Below are 19,236 nucleotides of genomic sequence, written 5' to 3'. Positions count from 1 at the left end.
CCAAGCTAAATAAAGCCTTGTCCTCAGCTTGCCCTGTGTTCCCCTATCATCTGCCACTAGATCTTCTTCAAGGACTGTTTCTGCTTATTTTTTCCCTTTGAATGGACCATACTTTCCTGTTTCTTTGTATGCCTTGCAACTTTTTGTTGAACATGGGACATTTAAATCTAGTAATATGGTAACTCTGGAAATCAGATTCTCCTGCTTCCCTGGGGTTTGCTGCTTTTTTGTTATTGTTTTGTTTTTTTTATTGCTGTAGGATTATTTTCTCTATGCCAAGGATCAGCCTGAGGTGTAAATTTAAGGTCTTCACTCAGCCTTTCCTTGGGTATGGATGATCATTTTCTAATTTGCCCCAATATGCAGCTTTTTTTAAAAAAAATATTTTATTTATTTATTCACAAGAGACACAGAGGAGAGGCAGAGACATAAACAGAGGGAGAGGCGGGCTCCCGGCATGGAGCCCAATGTGGGACTTGATCCCGGGACCAGGGGACCACAATCACACCCTGAGCCAAAAACAGATGCTCAACTGCTGAGCCACCCAAGCGTCTGCAGTTGTTTTTCTATTGCAGTAGTTTTTAATGTCTGACTCCCAAAAGGGGAAAACGTAAGAAAATGGAGGGTGAATTGGGTGCTGGTCCTTTAAATACAGTGGAAGTCATTTCTGCTGGAGGAAGGAAGTGCTTGCAACAAAGGAAGAAATGCAAAGACGACCTGCTGCCTGCCTCTTTGGATTGTGATTGCAAGCAAGAATCCACGCCCAGAGCCCGGATATTCTGAGAACAGGTTCCTTTTGCCCACTGTGGCTCCTCCAGACGGTGTGCTTGGTGCTCCATGAACATGGGTGCAGCTGCCTGCCTTCCATGTGGCTGGGGATGAGGGATGGGTAGCTGCTTCTGTGCAAAGATCTGAAATTGACAGAAATTGACAGTGACGTACTGTCCAAATCTTCCCCTAGAAGTTACTGCTTTCAACAGGCTCCAGGCCTCCAAAATAGCCCCACCACACAGATCCCGCCAGCAGCTGCTATCTAGGAGGGGAGCTAGATTCCCGGGTGCTTCCTCCTCTGCCACCTTCCCAGAATCCTCTACTTCATTTAATTTTTACTATTTCCAGTTGCGCAGAAAGAGTGGCTTGGGCTATACTTTAGCCTTGAACTCAGCTTTCGTTGCATTCCGCAAGTTTTGAAACGCCGTGTCCTCAGATTTCCTGCGATTAAATTATGATCATTGCTCAGTACCAGATAATATAGCCTCTATTTTTGCTCTGGTACACTTGAGTGGTTGTGGGGTTTTTTGTTGTTGTTGTTTTGTTTTTAGATTTAAGATACTGTTAATTTTTAGCAATGGATTATAAGACATTTTAAAAAAGATTCCATGAGTCCACAGTGATACAGAGACAACAGAGAGGAAGAATGGGGGCTGCTGAGCAGAGAGGAGTCCAAGCTCTGCTACCCTGCGGAGGAGGGGACATTATAAGGGAAGGGGGGGGAAATCCTGTCGTCCCCTCCCCCGTGCTCCTGTGGCCAAGTCCTCGGCGCCCCCCCCCCCCCCCCGCCCGTTTGCAGGCGGGGAAAGTCCTGGAGGGACAGCCTAGGGACCTGCCCCTGGGACACGTGGGAGGCACTGCAGCTGATGAGGGCAGGCTGTGGGTCGGGGTGCGCAGGGGCGTGCACAGGGCCTCGGGAACCCCCGCCCACCGCTCAGGGCTTCGAGCTTCGGGGGCTCGGCTCCGGCGGTCGCGCGCGCGCCGGGCAGCCGTGGGCGGGGCGGAGCGGAGCGGGGCGGGGCCAGAGAGGCGCGCGCCGGGCAGCCGTGGGCGGGGCGGGGCAGCCGTGGGCGGGGCGGGGCGGGGCGCGGCCGCCGGAAGCGCCTTTCCCGGAAGGCACCCAGGCGGCGCCGGCCTCCGGGGCGGCCTCGGTGATGGCTGCTGGGCGGCGGGAGCTCTCTGCCTAGCCCGAGTTGCCGCGCCGCTGGAGGATGGCCTCGCTCGGGCCGGCCGCTGCGGGCGAGCAGGTCCCGGGGGCCGAGGCGGAACCGGGCGCCGCGGGGCCTCCGCCGCCGCCGCCGCCGCCGCCGCCGTCCTCTCTGGGGCCCCTGCTCCCCCTGCAGCGGGAGCCGCTGTACAACTGGCAGGCGACCAAGGCGTCGCTGAAGGAGCGCTTCGCCTTCCTCTTCAACTCGGAGCTGCTGAGCGATGTGCGCTTCGTGCTGGGCAAGGGCCGCGGCGCGGCGGCGGCCGGGGGCCCGCAGCGCATCCCCGCGCACCGCTTCGTGCTGGCGGCCGGCAGCGCCGTCTTCGACGCCATGTTCAACGGCGGCATGGCCACCACGTCGGCCGAGATCGAGCTGCCCGACGTGGAGCCCGCCGCCTTCCTGGCGCTGCTGAGGTGAGCGGCCCCCCGCGGCCCTCTCCCGCGGGTCCGGGCCTCAGTTTCCTCCCGGCGGCCGGGCACCGTCCCGTGTCCGCGTCCGCTGGGCGAGCGCCCTCCTGGTCGGGTCCGGCCCCCGACTGTCGCCGACCTTCGGGATCGGAGCACCGGTGGGCTGCGGTGTGGACCAGCTTGTCCCGAGGGCCCATTCGCCAAGTTTTACTTGTCCTTTTCTTGGGGACCGGCGGGGGGTGGGGGTCGGGGAGCGGAGAACTCTCGTAGGACCCATTTTTTGCGTTATAAATTCCGACTCCTTTTTCGTTAGCCTCTGCCTCGGTTGTCAGGACCCAGGGAGGCAGGACCAAAACAGGTAGGTGTGGCCTTTCTGCAGACAAGGTCACATCTGCTTAAAAACAAACCCAGCCGCCAGTGTTGAGGAGTTTGCTTTTGGCTCATCGGAGAATGCTACACGGGCTTCTGATTCATTCTAGTTCACGGAAGGGAGCTAATCGTTTGGCATTATTAGCTTGCATTCACAGAAGTCCGGTTGGGGAAGTGTAGGTATTGTTTTTTTATACTTCCCCATTTGGGATTGGGGTCCAGAAAAGTCAAGCGACTGGCCAAGGTAACAGCAGCCTCGGAAGGAAGACCGTGAGTGCTTCATTCCATCTAGAGGGTGCCTGACAACAGTGTCTTCCTAAACTAGCAGAGTCTTGGGTGGTGCTGAGCCAAAAAAACAGGTCGTGAACAGATACCTAGTCCGTCCACAGCTCGATCAGGAAGATTAGTGGGAAACAATACAAAGATAAAAGAAGTAGAAAAGGAATACTAAAGTCCCATAAGGGATCCCTGGGTGGCGCAGCGGTTTGGCGCCTGCCTTTGGCCCAGGGCGCGATCCTGGAGACCCGGGATCGAATCCCACGTCGGGCTCCTGGTGCATGGAGCCTGCTTCTCCCTCTGCCTATGTCTCTGCCTCTCTCTCTCTCTCTCTCTCTGTGACTACCATAAATAAATAAAAAATATTAAAAAAAAAAGTTTAAAGTCCCATAAAAAGTGGGCAAAAGGCAGGGTAGATAACTCACTTAAAGAAAAGATAGAGCTGGGCAGCCCGGGTGGCTCAGCGGTTTAGCGGCCCAGGGCTTGATCCTGGAGACCCTGGATCGAGTCGCACGTCGGGCTCCCTGCATGGAGCTTGCTTCTCCCTCTGCCTGTGTCTCTGCCTCTCTCTCTGTGTCTCATGAATAAAAAAAAAAAAGATACAGCCGATTAACAAAGAATGTTTAACCTCAGTGAGTAAAGAAATAGAAATTAAAAGCAAACCCTTTCCTCCCAGTATTTTAAAGATAATATTGGAAAAGCTAAGATAATATTGGAAAAGCCTTCTCTGATAAAGGTGGTGGCAGAACAGTTTGGCACTATAGATGCCCTGCCTCCCCCCCCCCCCCCCCCCCCCCCCCCGTGTTCAGGTACTGAAAAAAATGTGTATAAAAATATTTACAGCTGGGTTATTTATAGTAGTAAGGAAGCAGTTAGCTGGAGGGAATGGTTAGATAAACAATGATAGTACTTTAGATGCAGTATAATGCTACTGAGCAGGAGACTGATGAGGACGAGGTAATATTAACATGGGAAATGTGTATAATAGCCCTGGAAACTGTGCTGTGGATAAAATTGTGAAGAGTAAGGGAACAAACATATACCTAGAGATGTGGATAGGAGAAAGTATACCAAAATGCTAACCAGAGCTTTATTGGAGTGGTGAGATGATACTGCCTTTTTCTTCCTCTTTTCTCTTTGTTTCCCATAATCTATGCAATTTAGTTAAATTACATTTATAAAGAGAGAGGGGAAAAAAAAGGCTCAAAAGCTAGGATCGAGGTCATTCTCATTTTGGTTTGAGGTCATTGACAGGAGGATTGGTTATAGCTTGTTTAGATTTTCTAGACTGTATTTTAAAGCGATTGTTGGTGTACCTGCATTGTAATATCCTTGAGTGCTTGTTAAATTTATAGATCCCTTCCTCCCTCTTTGAAATATTGTAATGTTTGGAGATGGGACCTTGAGAGCGTTTTTAATACTCTCTGTAAATACTAGTACCGACTAAATATGAGAGCCACTGATCTAAAAATACTGTCCAGTTTTTTCCTTTAAAATTAGGGATTGGGGGATCCCTGGGTGGCACAGCGGTTTGGCGCCTGCCTTTGGCCCAGAGCGCGATCCTGGAGACCCGGGATCGAATCCCACGTCGGGCTCCCAGTGCATGGAGCCTGCTTCTCCCTCTGCCTATGTCTCTGCCTCTCTCTCTCTCTGTGACTATCATAAATAAATTTAAAAAAATTAAAAAAAAATAAAATTAGGGGTTGGGGACACCAGGTTGTGATCTCTGGGTCCTGGGATCAAGCCCTACATGGGGCTCCCTGCTCGGGGGGAGGGGGGGGACTGCTTCTCCCTCTGCCTCCCACTTGTGCTCTCTCGCTCACTGTCTCTCAAAAAAAAAATCTTAAAAAAAATAAAAACAGATTGGTAGAATAAGAATGCAGAGGGAAAAATGCTTAGTAGATATTTTTACTGAAGCTGTTAATCAGTCAATGCTTTCTATCAATAGAAAATAAGTAGGTTAATTTTAAAGTCTTTGAAATTTTTCTATGTTCAGTGTGGTCATTGTATTTGTCCTTCCTCAGATTCCAGTCATTGTTCTGTTCTGAAATGATATCTGGACTGATTGTTACATGATATCTGGACCAAAAGGTATTGGTGGCCGGGAAAGCATAGATGCTGTCCTTACTTATTCTTGTGTGACAAACAGATGTCTCATAGTTAGTACTTGCTGAGTGGGGAAAACTGGTTAGCTTGGGCCTATTTTCATTATGTTTACAAATCGAGTCAGTTAGCGTTATAAAAAAATGCTTGTTTTGATCTGCCTGACCTTAAAGTGATGTTCTTCAGTTCATTTGAGAAACACCGTGCATGCCTTCCTTGTGCCAGCCACTGTTTTAGATGTTGGATACAGCAGTGAAGAAGAAAAAGTCCCTGCCCTCATGTAGTTTAAAATCTAGTAAGGAAAAACAAAGATATAATGTCAAGTATTGATAAGTATTTTATTTATTTATTTATTTTTATTTATTTTAAAAAAGATTTTATTTACTGATTCATGAGAGACACAGAGAGAGGCAGAGACACAGCAGAGGGAGAAGCAGGCTCCCTGTGGGGATCCCGATGTGGGACTCAATCCCAGGACCCCGGGATCTTGACCTGAATCAAAGGCAGATGGTCAACCTCTGAGCCACTCAGGTGTCTCTGATAAGTATTTTAAAGAAAAATGATCACGCTGTGAGGGAAGGAGCATTCTCACCAAGGCAAAGCGTGTCTAAGGTCCTTAATTTCTCCTGTTGAATGAACTGCAAGAGTAAAGCAGTGTGATTTGAGCAGAATGAATAAGGGGGGAAGTGGTGGAAGAGGTCAGAAAGACAGGCTGGACAAGGTTGTACAGGGCTGGATAGCCTGTGGAGAGACTGATATATGGTGGGAAGCATTTGGAAAGTTTTCAGTGGGGAGGTGATAGGATCTGATTTACATTTTTAAAAACTCATTCTGGCAGTTTGGAGATTAGACTGCAGAGGAAGTAAAATGAGGAGCAGCAAGTTGAATTAACAGGCTTTTGCAGTAGTCCAGGCAAGAAAAATGATAGTGGGTTATATATACCAGAATGGGAGTGACTGGGATAAAAGGTGATCACATTGTGAATATATGATTGACCTTTGAACGACATGAGTTTGAACCACATGGGCACACATACATGTGGATTTTTTCCAACAAGTACAGTACAGTAAATATTTTCCTTTATGATTTTCTTAATAACATTTTCTTTTTTCTAGCTCACTCAATTGTAAGAATACAGTATATAATAATACAACATACAAAATAATGTATTAATTGACTATGTTATCAGTATGTCTTCTGGTCAACAGTAGGCTATTAGTAAAGTTTTTGGGGAGTCAAAAGTTATATGCAGGTTTTCACCTTTGTGGAGGGAGGGGGATAGGGAGTGGAGGCCATGTCCCTAATCCCTGTGCTATTCAAAGGTCAACTGTATTTTGTAAAGGTAGAACCAAGATGTCTAAGATGTTCAAGGAGGGCTGTAGAGTACAGCCATAAATATGAACCCGGAGTTTAGGGAAGAGAACATAGATTTGAGAGCTAAAAGTGGATGATTTTTAAAGCATGAGACCAAATGAGATTATCTGGGGAGGGAATGCAGATTGTGAACAGAGGCACCAGGATGAGCCCTGGGGGCCTCCACCAAGGGGAGATGTAGAAGGGGAACAGAATAAAATGAGACTGAGACACAGCTGGCAGTGCAATTAATAGAAGCAAGGAGACTGGGATCTTGAAAGTCAAGGTGAAGAAAGTGTTTCAACCGAGGGGGAGCTGTCAGCTGTGTTAAATGCTGCTGAGAGTTGGGTGAAATGAGGCTATTGGTAACCCTGGCAAGAGTGGCAAATGGATTGGAGTAGATTGGGGATGGAATAGGACGTGAGGCGGGGAGGGGGGGGGGCAGCTAGTGTAAACAATCATCTCTGCAGCAGATGTATTGCAGAAAGGAAGAGAAATGGAGTGGTGGCTGGAAGGGACATGATTAACTGTTCCTCAGGATTCTGTCTTCAGCTGCCTTCTTCCTTTCTCCTATTAACTCATGGCCTTACATACTTCCCTAGCTATATTGCCAGACTTCCACTCAGTTTTGTCTTATTTTTTAAAAAACATTATTTGAGAGAGAGACAACACGCAGTGATGGAGCGGGCAAGGGAGAGGGAGAAGCAGACTCCCTGCTAAGCAGGGAGCCTGACGGGGGGTGAAGGTGGGGGTGGTGGTGCTCCAATCCAGGACCCTGGGATCATGATGTGAACTGAAGGCAGACCCTCAACCATCTGAGCCACTCAGGTGCTCCTCTACTCAGTTTTAGAACCCTACTTCCAATCTGACATTCACAAAATGAAAGTCTAATATCCATACACATGAACATATAAATAAAAATAAGGTGACATTTAACAGGTATTTACTGTTCCTAAGTACCTTCTGTGCTCTTAAATTCCCACAGTCTCAGGGACGCCTGGGTGGGTCAAAGGTTGCGAATCTGCCTTCAACCCAGGGTGTGATGCTGGAGTCCTGGGATCGAGTCCCACATCAGGCTCCCTGCATGGAGCCTGCTTCTCCCTCTGCCTCTCTCTGTGTCTCTCATGAATAAATAAATAAAATCTTAAAAAAAAAAAAAATTCCCACAGTCTCTGAGCAGGTACTCATTTATTTATTTATTTAAATTTTATTTTTAAGTCATCTCTATACCAAAGTGGGGCTCAAATTCATAATCCTGGGATCAAGAGTCCCCTGCTCCACCGACTCAGCCAGCCAAGCATCCTGAACAGGCACTCTTATTATTACACTCATTTTCAATCAGCTTTTGCCACAGTAATGCTATAAAGTGCCCCAAAATTTGGGGACTTAGGAAACAATCATTTATTCTTGCTAGTGACTATTCTTAGTGCATCAGTTGGGTGACTGACAAGCTGTGACTCCAAGCTGTAGTGTCCTTCCTGTCCTGTTCTGTGTGTTTCTTATCCTTCGTGGACTATTTGTGAGGGTTCTCCCTCTTCTTAATTTGCTTTCCTGCATGGCTTCAACCAAACTGTGCCTTTACTCTCAGCTCTCCTCATTTTACACTTTGCTAGCCAGTTCTCTTTCTGATGGTGTCCCTTCTGCCACGTTCTTTGAGTTAGAGGGAGTCACACAGGGCCAACCCAGTTGATTATGGGGCAGGTTTCTATAAGGCCATGGACAGGGATCCCTGGGTGGCGCAGCGGTTTGGCGCCTGCCTTTGGCCCAGGGCACGATCCTGGAGACCCAGGATCGAATCCCACATCAGGCTCCCGGTGCATGGAGCCTGCTTCTCCCTCTGCCTGTGTCTCTGCCTCTCTCTCTTTCTCTCTGTGACTATCATAAATAAATAAAAAATTAAAAAAAAAAAAAAAAAGGCCATGGACAATAGAAGGCATGATTTACTGGGGCCATCTTCAGAGATGAGTTATCATACTGTGCCTGATATATAATTCTGTTATAATTGTAACATTTTAATCATTTCATTGCTAACCCTGTGGGCAGAGCTATCTTACCCATGTTTGTATTTCTCAGACCTGTCACAGTGCCCAGTATTTTTTTTTTTTTTTAAGGATTTTATTTATTTATTCATGAGAGAGACAGAGAGGAAGAGGCAAAGACACAGGCAGAGGGAGAAACAGGGCCCACGCAGGGAGCCTGATGTGGGACTTGATCCTGGGACTCTGGGATCACGTCCTGAGCCGAAGGCAGATGCTCAACCGCTGAGCCACCCAGGCATCCCAGTGCCCGGTATTATATAGTTGCTCAGTACATGTTTTTGAGTAAAATGAATGAGTCAGTAGTGATAAAAAGGTTCTTATGTGTGATCTTGTGGCTTTTCTTATTTAAAGTGAAGTTTTCACCATAGCTTTTTAAAATTTTTGCTTAATTATAATCTAAATTTTATCTTTTAGAAAACCATTAGTCTTTGGTGTGAGGGGAATAGGAATAGTTTAATGGCATAATTTCTCTTGTGCTCCTGTCCTTAAATGTAGTAAATGAAGGCTGAAATGTGCATTTTAAAATGCAAAGAATTGGGGTGCCTGGGTGGCTCAGTTGGTTAAGCACCTGCCTCTTGATTTTAGCTCAGGTTGTGTGATCTCAGGGTCTTGGGATCAGCTCGTGCTTTGGGCTCCACGCTCGGTGGGGAGTCTGCTTGGGGTTCTCTATCTCCATCTTCCTCTGCTTCTCCAGGCCACACACACTCTCTCTCCCCCTCTCTTAAATTAATGCATAAACCTTAAAAAAAAAAAGAATTATGGTAATATGATTGATTTTTAGTTATATTTTGTAAACTTTGGCTTATTTTTTATTCTAGAAATTTTAATAGAATGTAAGAAAACATATAAGTAAAATATGAACCAAGATGGTTCCTGGATTTTTAAGTAGTCTATTTCCACATTAAAAGTGAATGTGGGGGGCACCTGGGTGGCTCAGTCAGTTAAGTCTTTGCCTCTGGCTCAGGTCATGATCCCAGGGTCCTGGGATCGAGTCCTGTATCGGGCTCCCTGCGGGGTACCTACTTCTCCCTCTGCCTATGTCTCTGCCTTTCTCTGCCACTCATGAATAAATAAATAAAATCTTTAGAAAAATCCCTTGATATAAACCAAAGGTATATTACCAAAGTGTAGCTTAATAACAGCAGTTTGAATGGGGGTGTGTGTGTGTGTGTGTCTATCTCAAATATAATAATCTAAAAACCCATTCTCTCTTGTTCCTGGCATTTTCTTCCCACTCTCTTGTCATTGTTTAGTCGTATTTTAAGAAGAAATTTCTCTAGGACGTTTTTGCAGATCTCTCTGACAAACCTCCCAGATACTTGTAGAACCACATACTTCAACTTTGTGGTGCTTGCCTTCTCGTCTACTCACGTACAAAGGCAAATGGTGATAAAGGCCCCACATTTCTGCTCTTTATTTTATAACTCTAGTGATTTTTACCTGAAAAAAAATGAAGGCAGATATAAAGATTCTTCCTACTTTGCCCTTTAAATGAAGATGTCACAGGTTTCTAATTCAAGAAGGGACCTGAGCATGCAGTAAGCCTTCTTTCCCAATTTAAGTGACTAAGAAAATACAAAAGAATAAATCCAAAAGAATGAAGGGGGAAAGGGAGATGGGCACAAAGCCAGCAGTGTGAAAGAGGGATAGAGTCCCTGAGAGTGTTGATGATGGGAGGGAGGGGATGATGGCAGGGGTGGGTGGGGGGGTGAGAGGGACAGAATCCAGGGCTCCGTGAACATGAACCGTGAACCGTAGTGGAGGTGGGAGCTGTCTTCCCTGGAAGAAACCCCTGCCCCTCAGGTTCTAGGCCAGGCTTGTAGGGAGGTGGGTGAGATGAGAAGGTGGAGCTAAAACGTGGGAATTAAAAGCTTGCTTTTAGATTGCATCCTCACCCAGCTCTTGCAGACTAACTCTCATGACTTCCTCCTGACAGGCTCCTCTTTGAATAAGCTGAACAAACTGTCTGGGAGAGCTTAGGGACTATAGTGTCATGGCATTAAGGGTCCCTAACCTAGAGGGTGGTTTCCTATTCTCACCCTAGGTACCAGTCAGCAAGCCTCCCACATACACAGAGCTCCCAGCCAGCCTGTCCATTTTAGGGATGGTTTAGCTGGAAAACAGGCCCATCTACACAGCGGCAAAGAAAACCAAGACCAGCTACTGGAATAATGAACTGGAGACAACCATTGATCATTTAGCATATGAGGGGAATGGGAACTTGAAGACAAAGACCAAGAGTAGCTGGTCCTGGAGGAAACAGATAATTCAGGGAAAAGAAAGGAACCTTAAAAACTTGGTTAATATCATCTTGGAGACTTGAGAACATTTTTTTGCACCCATGAAACTGAGACATGGTGCTGCGGAGAAAAAAAAGGAATGACTAAGAAAGCAACAAGAATTCTTAGAAATGTGCGCATGTGTTGCTGGGGGGGGGGGGCGGGGTGGGAATAGAAGGCCAGAAGATGACAGCACAGACATCTGAAACATAGAGGAAAATAGGAAAAAATGAAGCAATATAAAAATAAGCAGCTAACACTTGCTGAGGCTAAGTATTTGTCAGGCGCTATTTCAGTTTATGCTAATCTCCAAGAGAGCATGATGGAGATACTGTTACTGTCGTTTCAGAAAGGAATATAAGGATGATAGCTTGTTTAAAGTCACAGAGCTGGCAGTGAGGGGACAGACTCAAACTTGAGCCATCTTTTCCTGAGACCACAGAGGTGAAAACAGCTCTCACCTGGCTGGCTTGCCAGGCTAGCCCTGGATGCAGGCCCAGGCCCAGAAATGGTGTGTTCCATGGTAGTCAGCTTTGTGTCTTTCCCACCACCTTCATGCAGGTAACAGCATCTGCCTTCCTCATGGGAAGATTAAATGGATTGGCGTCTCACAGGGTATGCACTCAACAAACGCTGATTTTTCTCTCTCTCCTTTTTGTTCATCTCCCTCCCCCTGACTACAAGTGACTGTGCCTTACTTGGTTTTTAATTCCCTGTACTCATCACAAAGTGTGGCATATAACTTTAGGGTAAATATTGTGAGGGCAATACAGATGGTTGACTTAGGTTTCTAAAAGGTTTTGGGGAAAAAAAAGTTTTAAAACGGTGTGATCCTGAAAATCAGCAAGCCTCACGTCAAAGGCTAAGCTAAAGAGGAGAATGATAATGAGCATTCTCCACTAGAGAGAGTTGTAAGCTCGGTGATGTTATTCGAGGAGCACAGGCTTCTGGTTAGGGCAACAGGTTGGGGGATGTAATGGGCCAGGGTTTCTTGTGTGGTGATAATGAACACAGGAATGAGAGAAGAGGAAGTTGAAAGGTAGAGGGTAGCAACAGGAAATAGAACTTCTTTCTTCACTCCCTTCAGTGTAAAAAAGGATTTGAAAGATGTTAATGGGTTTTCTTATTTTATGACTTGGGTCCTAGGAATATACATATAATAAGTAGTGTTTTTAGTATCACAAAAACGCCATTTTTAGAAAGATTTATTTATTTTAGAGAGTGTGTGCATTAGCAGGGGGAGGGGCAGACAGAGAGCCAGAATCCCAAGCAGACTCCCTTCTGAGCACAGAGCCCAGTGCAGGGCTGGATCTCACGACCCTGAGATCAGGATCTGAGCTGAAATCAGAGAGGGATGCTCAACCAACTGAGCCACCTAGGTGCCAAGCAGAATGCGATTCATGTTCTTCATGCCATTCACCCCCCTTGGCTTTCCTGCATATAGTTGAGAACTGAGCAGTACACACAGGGTCTCTGAAGAGCCACAAAAAAGGCCTAAAATTGATATGCAGAAGCTCCAGGATAATTCAACTAGAACTGCCCAGGCTTTCCCTGAAGCATCTTATACCTCATTTGCAGTAGAACTGCAATCAGATAGAACTGCTATCAGATAGAACTGCTGATCTATCTAGTGATCCACAGTTAGAAGCAGCTCACTGGGAGGAGGCAGTATTGGATGGGTTCTGAGGGAAAATTGGACCGAAATACCCAAAAAGCACAAAACCTAAATACCCAAAAAGCACATGGGTCATTTAAGATATTATTAAATTGTTTTATTCCTCCAAAGACCCAGTTTGCTAGTCTTTGGGTATTATGCTAATTTGAGAATAACAATGAAAGGTTAAAAGATGCCCAGAATACCATTATCAGCAAATAATGACTGTTTTGACATCTAGAAATGGAAACTTCAGCTCTCTGTAGATTTGTTTAAATGAACATTCTTTGAAGGAGAAGTAAGTGAATCACTGCTGTCCTAAGCTGCTGTTGGGTGCCGAAAGACCTCTGAAAATTTTGCTTAAGAGAGATGGGTCTGTCTTGTGGTCTTCAGTTCTGTCGGTAAAATGGGGACACTACCCATCTCTCAGGATTGAGTAAGCATAAATATGAAATGATATATATGTGCAAATGCCCTGTAGCCCTGCAAAGTCTGATATCAATTTCAGGTGGTTTTTCAGTTTGCTCATTATCTTTTAAAATATTTCTCAGAGGTTTCACTCTGATGGATTGCTTATCTAAATTATTAACGGCTATTTCTATACTTTCCCATTTGCTTTCCAGATTTCTATATTCTGATGAAGTTCAAATTGGCCCAGAGACCGTTATGACCACTCTTTACACTGCTAAAAAATATGCAGTCCCAGCCCTGGAAGCACATTGTGTGGAATTTCTCACGAAACATCTTAGGGCAGATAATGCCTTTATGTTACTTACTCAGGTAAGTAAATATAGCTAAGGTGTGTATCATCGTAGTTTTAAAAATTGCATATAACTACATATGAGTATTAACATATTCCCTGGAGAATTGTACATCATTAAAGTGTGTGTAATTATTTTTATAGTACCATTCAGGGAAATATATTAGATTCATATGCTTTTAGAACAGAAAAGCAAATTAGAGTTAATACATTACCATATAGGTGAAAAAAGTGAAGCCTTATGTAAGTAGGCTGTTCTGACACAGAGCTATACAGTTGTGTACAATTGGAGTTGGAATTAGGATCCAGTGTTGTGCCTGGTAGGATTTGAGAGTATGATAGCATGAGATTTTCTAGACATCTTTGATCTCAATTTTTGTTGGGTCTGGAATAAAGATTGAGGTTTCAAGTCCAGAAGAGTTGTAACATATACTATCTTTGGAAGCTTGGAGGAGTGAGAATTTAAGGTTTATATGGAATGTTCTTTCTCTAATATTTAAAAGTTTTCACTAAATACAGTGTATGTATAGAGAAGTACACATTATCGTAAGTACACAATCTGATGGATTTTTACAAACTGAACACATCTATGGAACCATTAGGCAGTCTTTACCATATTACTTGGCATTTATTAAATGCCTGTAATCTGAGCTTTGTACTTTGGATATAAATAAATCACTATTTTTCTTTTTAGACAAAGTTATAATGCCCTTATACGAATTGTTTTAAAAATTCTAAGCTAGGGCAGCCCCAGTGGGGTAGTGGGATGTGATCCTGGGGTGTGATCCTGGAGTCCCAGGATCGAGTCCCACATCAGGCTCCCTGCATGGAGCCTGCTTCTCCCTCTGCCTGTGTCTCTGCCTCTCTCTCTCTCTCTCTCTCTCTCTCTCTCTCTCTCTGTGTCTCTATGAATAAATAAATAAAATCTTAAAAAAAAAATTTCTAAGCTAGCCTATAGCCATGTGTTAAGGGTTGAATTGTGTCTCCAAAATGTATGTGTTAAAATCCTAATTCCCAGTACGTCAGACTGTGATCTTATTTGGAGATAGGGTCTATACAGAGGTAAGCAAGTTAAAATGAGGAGAAGAAAAAGTTCTAAGGCTGATAATGTGGAATCCTATTGACTGTTTGTTCTGGAACCAGTCACAGATGTCCCCTAGCTCAACCCTTTCATTTTCCAAGTGGTAAGACTAAAACCTGGGCTGACGAACTACCTGCATAAAGGCTTACAACAGGCTAGCTGGGGCCAGAGCCCAGAGCTCAGGTTTTCCGCCCTGCGTCTGTTCTGTCAGACGGAGAATGTCTGATGGCACTTTGTGTTGTTGAGGTTTTTTTCCCCCATCTTTTGCCATCATCCATCTTTTGCCATTTGTAGTAATGGGAGAAAAACATGCTAATGTCACCTCTTGGACATAATCACAGAACCCCATGTCTGCATATAGTATGCCTGACGCTAAGCTAGTCGCTTTGCATGTATTACCAACATTTACTCTGCATTACAACTCTGGGATGTTATTTACTGTTATACCTGTTTTAAAGATGAGGAAATGGAAGCTTAGGGAAATACCTTACTTAATGTTAGACAGCAAGTGGTAAAACTAAGATCCCAATGTTCAACCAGTTGTTGTTAAGGTGTGGTGCTACTGATGGTGGTGATAATAGCAGAATGTACTGAGTGATGATTATGTGCCAGCACTTTGTGTTTATTCGTTCATTTAATCTTCTGTAGTAACTTTGGGAGGCATAAGTGTTCTGGGTGAAAGTTTTCTTATTGTCCCCATTTTATAGATAAGGAGATAGAAGTAGAGAAACGTGAAATAATTTGACCAAGGTCCTAGAACTATTTAGGCAGTGTCTTTCTGCATTTTTTCCTCTTTTGAATTTGTGATGAAAATCTAATATGGAAATTGATATTAAAAGATTCTTTATTGTCCAACAGTTTTAAGGTATGTGGAGAGGATCACTTAATTACTTTAATTTAAAAGTTTATTGAAAAATTTGGAAACCAATAAATTAAACTATGATAAAGTACAAACAGTTCAGCAGGTCCAAGGTGTGGCCTGAAAGTGTACATTTCTCATGGGCTTTCAGATGATGCCAGTGCTTCTGGACCACACTTTGAGTAGTAAGGGTTAACAGATGTCACCATGAGAACAAAAAGGAACCTTTTAGTGCCTTGTTGGTCAGGGAACCCAGTATTATTTTACATTTTTCCATTGGTGGGGTCATGTGAATCAGCCCACAGATTGTCATGTGAACCACTTATTCCTGCCAAGTGAGTCATTTGAACTGAACATGTTCATTTACTTGAGAGGACCGATGCCAGCCTCACACTAAAACAAAAGGCTAGTATGCTGTACCATCATGAATTATACAGGGAAAAAACACATTTTATGAAGTAATACAATCATGGTGATATTTTTTCAGAGATAATGCCAGACTCAAACTAAATTTTGAGAAAAATGTATTTTATTTTACTCTAAGTAGCAGCAATAGATTTCATAGGAAACTTGATATTGCCTGTGTAATCTGAGGAGGAGTACCTGAGATATTGTATTCTGAATAATTAACAATTTTTATAAAAACTGTTTTTCCTGGAATGAAAAAATACAGTTTTGTGTGAACACTAAAAATATAATTGAGTTGGCCCATTAAAATACTTACTGATATTAGAATTTCACTTGATGAAAGTGTACTTTTCATATTTTAAAAATGCATGAACTATGATCCTAGATTGGATCCTGTTCCAAAAGGAAATGTGTTACAAAAAACACCGAGTCCACGGTTGCCTGGGTGGTGCAGTTAGTTAAGTGACTGACTCTTGGTTTTTGGCTCAGGTCATGATCTCAGGGTCATGAAATTGAGTGCCAGGTCAGCTCTGCTCTCAGCGTGGAATCTGCTTAGGTTTGTTTCTCTCTCTCCCTTTACCCCACCTCCCTGTTTGTGTGCACGTGCATGTTTGTTCACTCTCTCTTTTTATTTTTTATTTTTTAAAATATTTTATTTATTCGAGAGAGAGAGAGAGAGAAAGAGAGAGAGAGAGGCACAGGCACAGGCAGAGGGAGAAGCAGGCTCCATGCAGGGAGCCCGATGTGGGACTTGATCCCGGGTCTCCAGGGTCAGGCCCTGGGCTGAAGGCGGCACCAACCCACTGAGCCACCTGGGCTGCCCTCACTCTTTTTAAAGATTTTTAAATTTTTATTTATTCATGAGAGACACAGAGAGGCAGAGACATAGGCAGAGGGAGAAGCAGACTCCCCATGGGAAGCGTGATGTAGGACTTGATCCCGGGACTCAGGGATCACTCCCTGAGCCGAAAGTAGATGCTCAACCACTTAGCCACCCAGGCGTCCCTATTTCTGCCTCAAACAACGTTGGGTCAGTTGGCAAAATTGAAATATAGTAGATTAGATAAAAATATTATATGGTTATTTAATAAAGTTAATTACTGTGGGTTATAAGAATATTCTGATTCTTAGGAAATACATACTGAGGTATTTAAGAGTAAGGACAACGATGTGTGTAATATATTACTGAATAGTTTACTTCAAATACACAGACACTATACGTTACCTATTTTCTTACATGTCATTATCCCTTTCATAAATATATATATAAAAAACGTGTGTGTGTGCCTCTATTATGTATATAGAGAGAGTGCACATGATAAAATAGAGGCAAAATATTAGATAAATAATATTTAGGTGGGTAAATCTGGGTAAAGGAGATATGGGTGTTCTTTTCACTTGCAGCTTTTCTGTAAATTTGAAATTCTTTTTTTTTGAAATTATTTCTCAATTTTAAAAATTTAAAATTACAAGGAATAGAGTTAATTTTAGCCTACTAAATACAGGTGATATATTTTTTGTGGAAAAATTTGACTAAACAAATTAATATAAGCCCAATGTATAGAGATTCCTGGGTGGCTCAGCGGTTTAGCGCCTGCCTTTGGCCCAGGGCGTGATCCTGGAGACCCGGGATCGAATCCCACATCGGGCTCCCGGTGCATGGAGCCTGCTTCTCCCTCTGCCTGTGTCTCTGCCTCTCTCTCTCTCTCTCTCTCTGTGACTATCATAAATAAATAAATTAAAAAAAAAAAAAAAGCCCAATGTATAATCTAAGAAGAGCATTTTCAAACATAATTTTAAGAAATACTGACTTAAAATACATATTTTATGTATGTAAGTATATATCATGTATAATATATATCTTTTATTTATTATTTAAAAGATTATTTGAGAGAGAGCAGAGTTAGCTAGAGAGAGAACATGAGTGGGGAGGGGAGGGAAGAGGGAGAAGCAGACTCTCAGTTGAGCAGGGAGCCTGATGTAGGACTCAATCCCAGAACCCATGACCTGAGCTGAAGGCAGACACTTCACCGACTGAGCCAGCCAGGCATTCCTATTTTATTTTTTTTATAAAGATTTTATTTATTTATTTTAGAGGGACAGAGCAAGCAGGAGGGTGGTGGCAGAGGAAGATGAATCTCAGGCAGACTCCCCACTGAGTGTGGAGCTTGATGTGGGGCATGATCTCACAATCTTGAGATCATGACCTGAGCCAAAGTCAAGTCAGATATTTAACTGACCGAATCACCCAGGTGCCCCTATATATATCTGTTTTAAATTTAATCTGGTGTGTTTATTGCCCTCATCTCTCCCCCATAATACACAAGATAACTGTATAGTTTAGGGACATTTATTATTTGTTCAGTAGCATCTGAGTTACTGAATCCCTTGCAAATGAATTTTACTTCACAAGTAAATGAAGAGTCATCAGCCAGGCCAAGTAATGGTTAATTAATTGATAGTATTCTCAGCAGGTTTCTGTATGACGTAGTGTGAATACTTTGTGCATTTTGTCTTTGTCCATACTATTAAATGGAAATAGACCTGATCCTAGGCCAGTGTGAAAGCTTGGTCATTGGCATACCTATCATTGCATGTTTTTTCAGCGTGTTACAGGTATTTATTTATTTATTTATTTATTTATTTATTTATTTATCTATCTATCTATCTATCTATCTATCTATCTATCTATCTTTCTATCAAGGTTTTATTTACTTCTTTGATAGAGAGCACAAGCAGGGGGAACAGCAGAGGGAAAGGGAGGAGCAGACCTCCTTGAGCAAAGAGCCTGAAAAAGGGCACCATCCCAAAACACTGGGATCGTGACTTGAGCTGAAGACAGACACTCAACTGACTAAGCCACCCAGGCACCCCCAGTGTTATGGTTTTTTAAATCTCATTTGAAGTTGGGTTCTCTACCCCTTTCCTCCATGCCTGGGTTTAAACTTGTTTTTGTTTATTTTGAAGAATGAGTGAACCAGGGCACTGGTTCATTGATTGGGCAGTGGGATAGGGAGAGAGAGAATCTTAAGCAGGCTCCATGCCCAGCATGGAGTGCACTGTGGGACTCAGTCTCACAACCCTGATAACATGTCTTATGCCAGAATCAAGAGTCAGACACTTAACTGACTGAGCCACCCAGTTGCCCCTAAACTTTTTTTTAAAAAAAATTATAGTATGCATCCTAATTAATCACATATTATAAGCTTACTTCTGACTTCTTAAAGCCTAGATTAGCTTTATTGCAATCCTACGGTATATTTTTGCTCAATTTCTACTATGGTTTTTGCTTATCACGTGAGATTCATTCATATTATTGTGTATGGTTGTAGATCACTCTCATTGTAGAATATTCTGTCCTGTGACTATTTGCTTTTCTAGTTTTTACTAGAAATTGGGCCTAGTTTTTACTTAGGTACTCAGAACTTTCATACTCTAAAATTCTTTTTTTTTTTTTTTAATTTTTATTTATTTATGATAGTCACACAGAGAGAGAGAGAGGCAGAGACACAGGCAGAGGGAGAAGCAGGCTCCATGCACCGGGAGCCCGACGTGGGATTTGATCCCGGGTCTCCAGGATCACGCCCTGGGCCAAAGGCAGGCGCCAAACTGCTGCGCCACCCAGGGATCCCCATACTCTAAAATTCTTGTACATCATTCTCTCCCTCT

The 19,236-nt window shown here is 43.6% G+C and overlaps 1 protein-coding gene across 1 annotated transcript in view; it reads left to right on the top strand.

The window, feature by feature from the left end:
- The first annotated feature begins 1,901 nt into the window (after positions 1-1,901).
- BTBD1 (BTB domain containing 1) overlaps positions 1,902-19,236 on the top strand; it is a 43,400-nt gene continuing 26,065 nt past the window's right edge. Inside the window, exons 1-2 of the mRNA XM_072801255.1 lie at positions 1,902-2,392; positions 13,083-13,239. Coding sequence (XP_072657356.1) covers positions 1,983-2,392; positions 13,083-13,239 — 567 coding nt within the window. The 5' untranslated portion in view covers positions 1,902-1,982. The remainder of the gene's footprint in view (positions 2,393-13,082; positions 13,240-19,236) is intronic.

This window comes from Canis lupus, chromosome 2 (genome assembly GCF_048164855.1).
Source record: "Canis lupus baileyi chromosome 2, mCanLup2.hap1, whole genome shotgun sequence".
In the NCBI taxonomy this organism is placed as follows: Eukaryota; Metazoa; Chordata; class Mammalia; order Carnivora; family Canidae; genus Canis; species Canis lupus.
The sequence above is the reverse complement of the archived record's forward strand: the minus strand, read 5'-3'. Positions and strand labels throughout refer to the sequence as shown.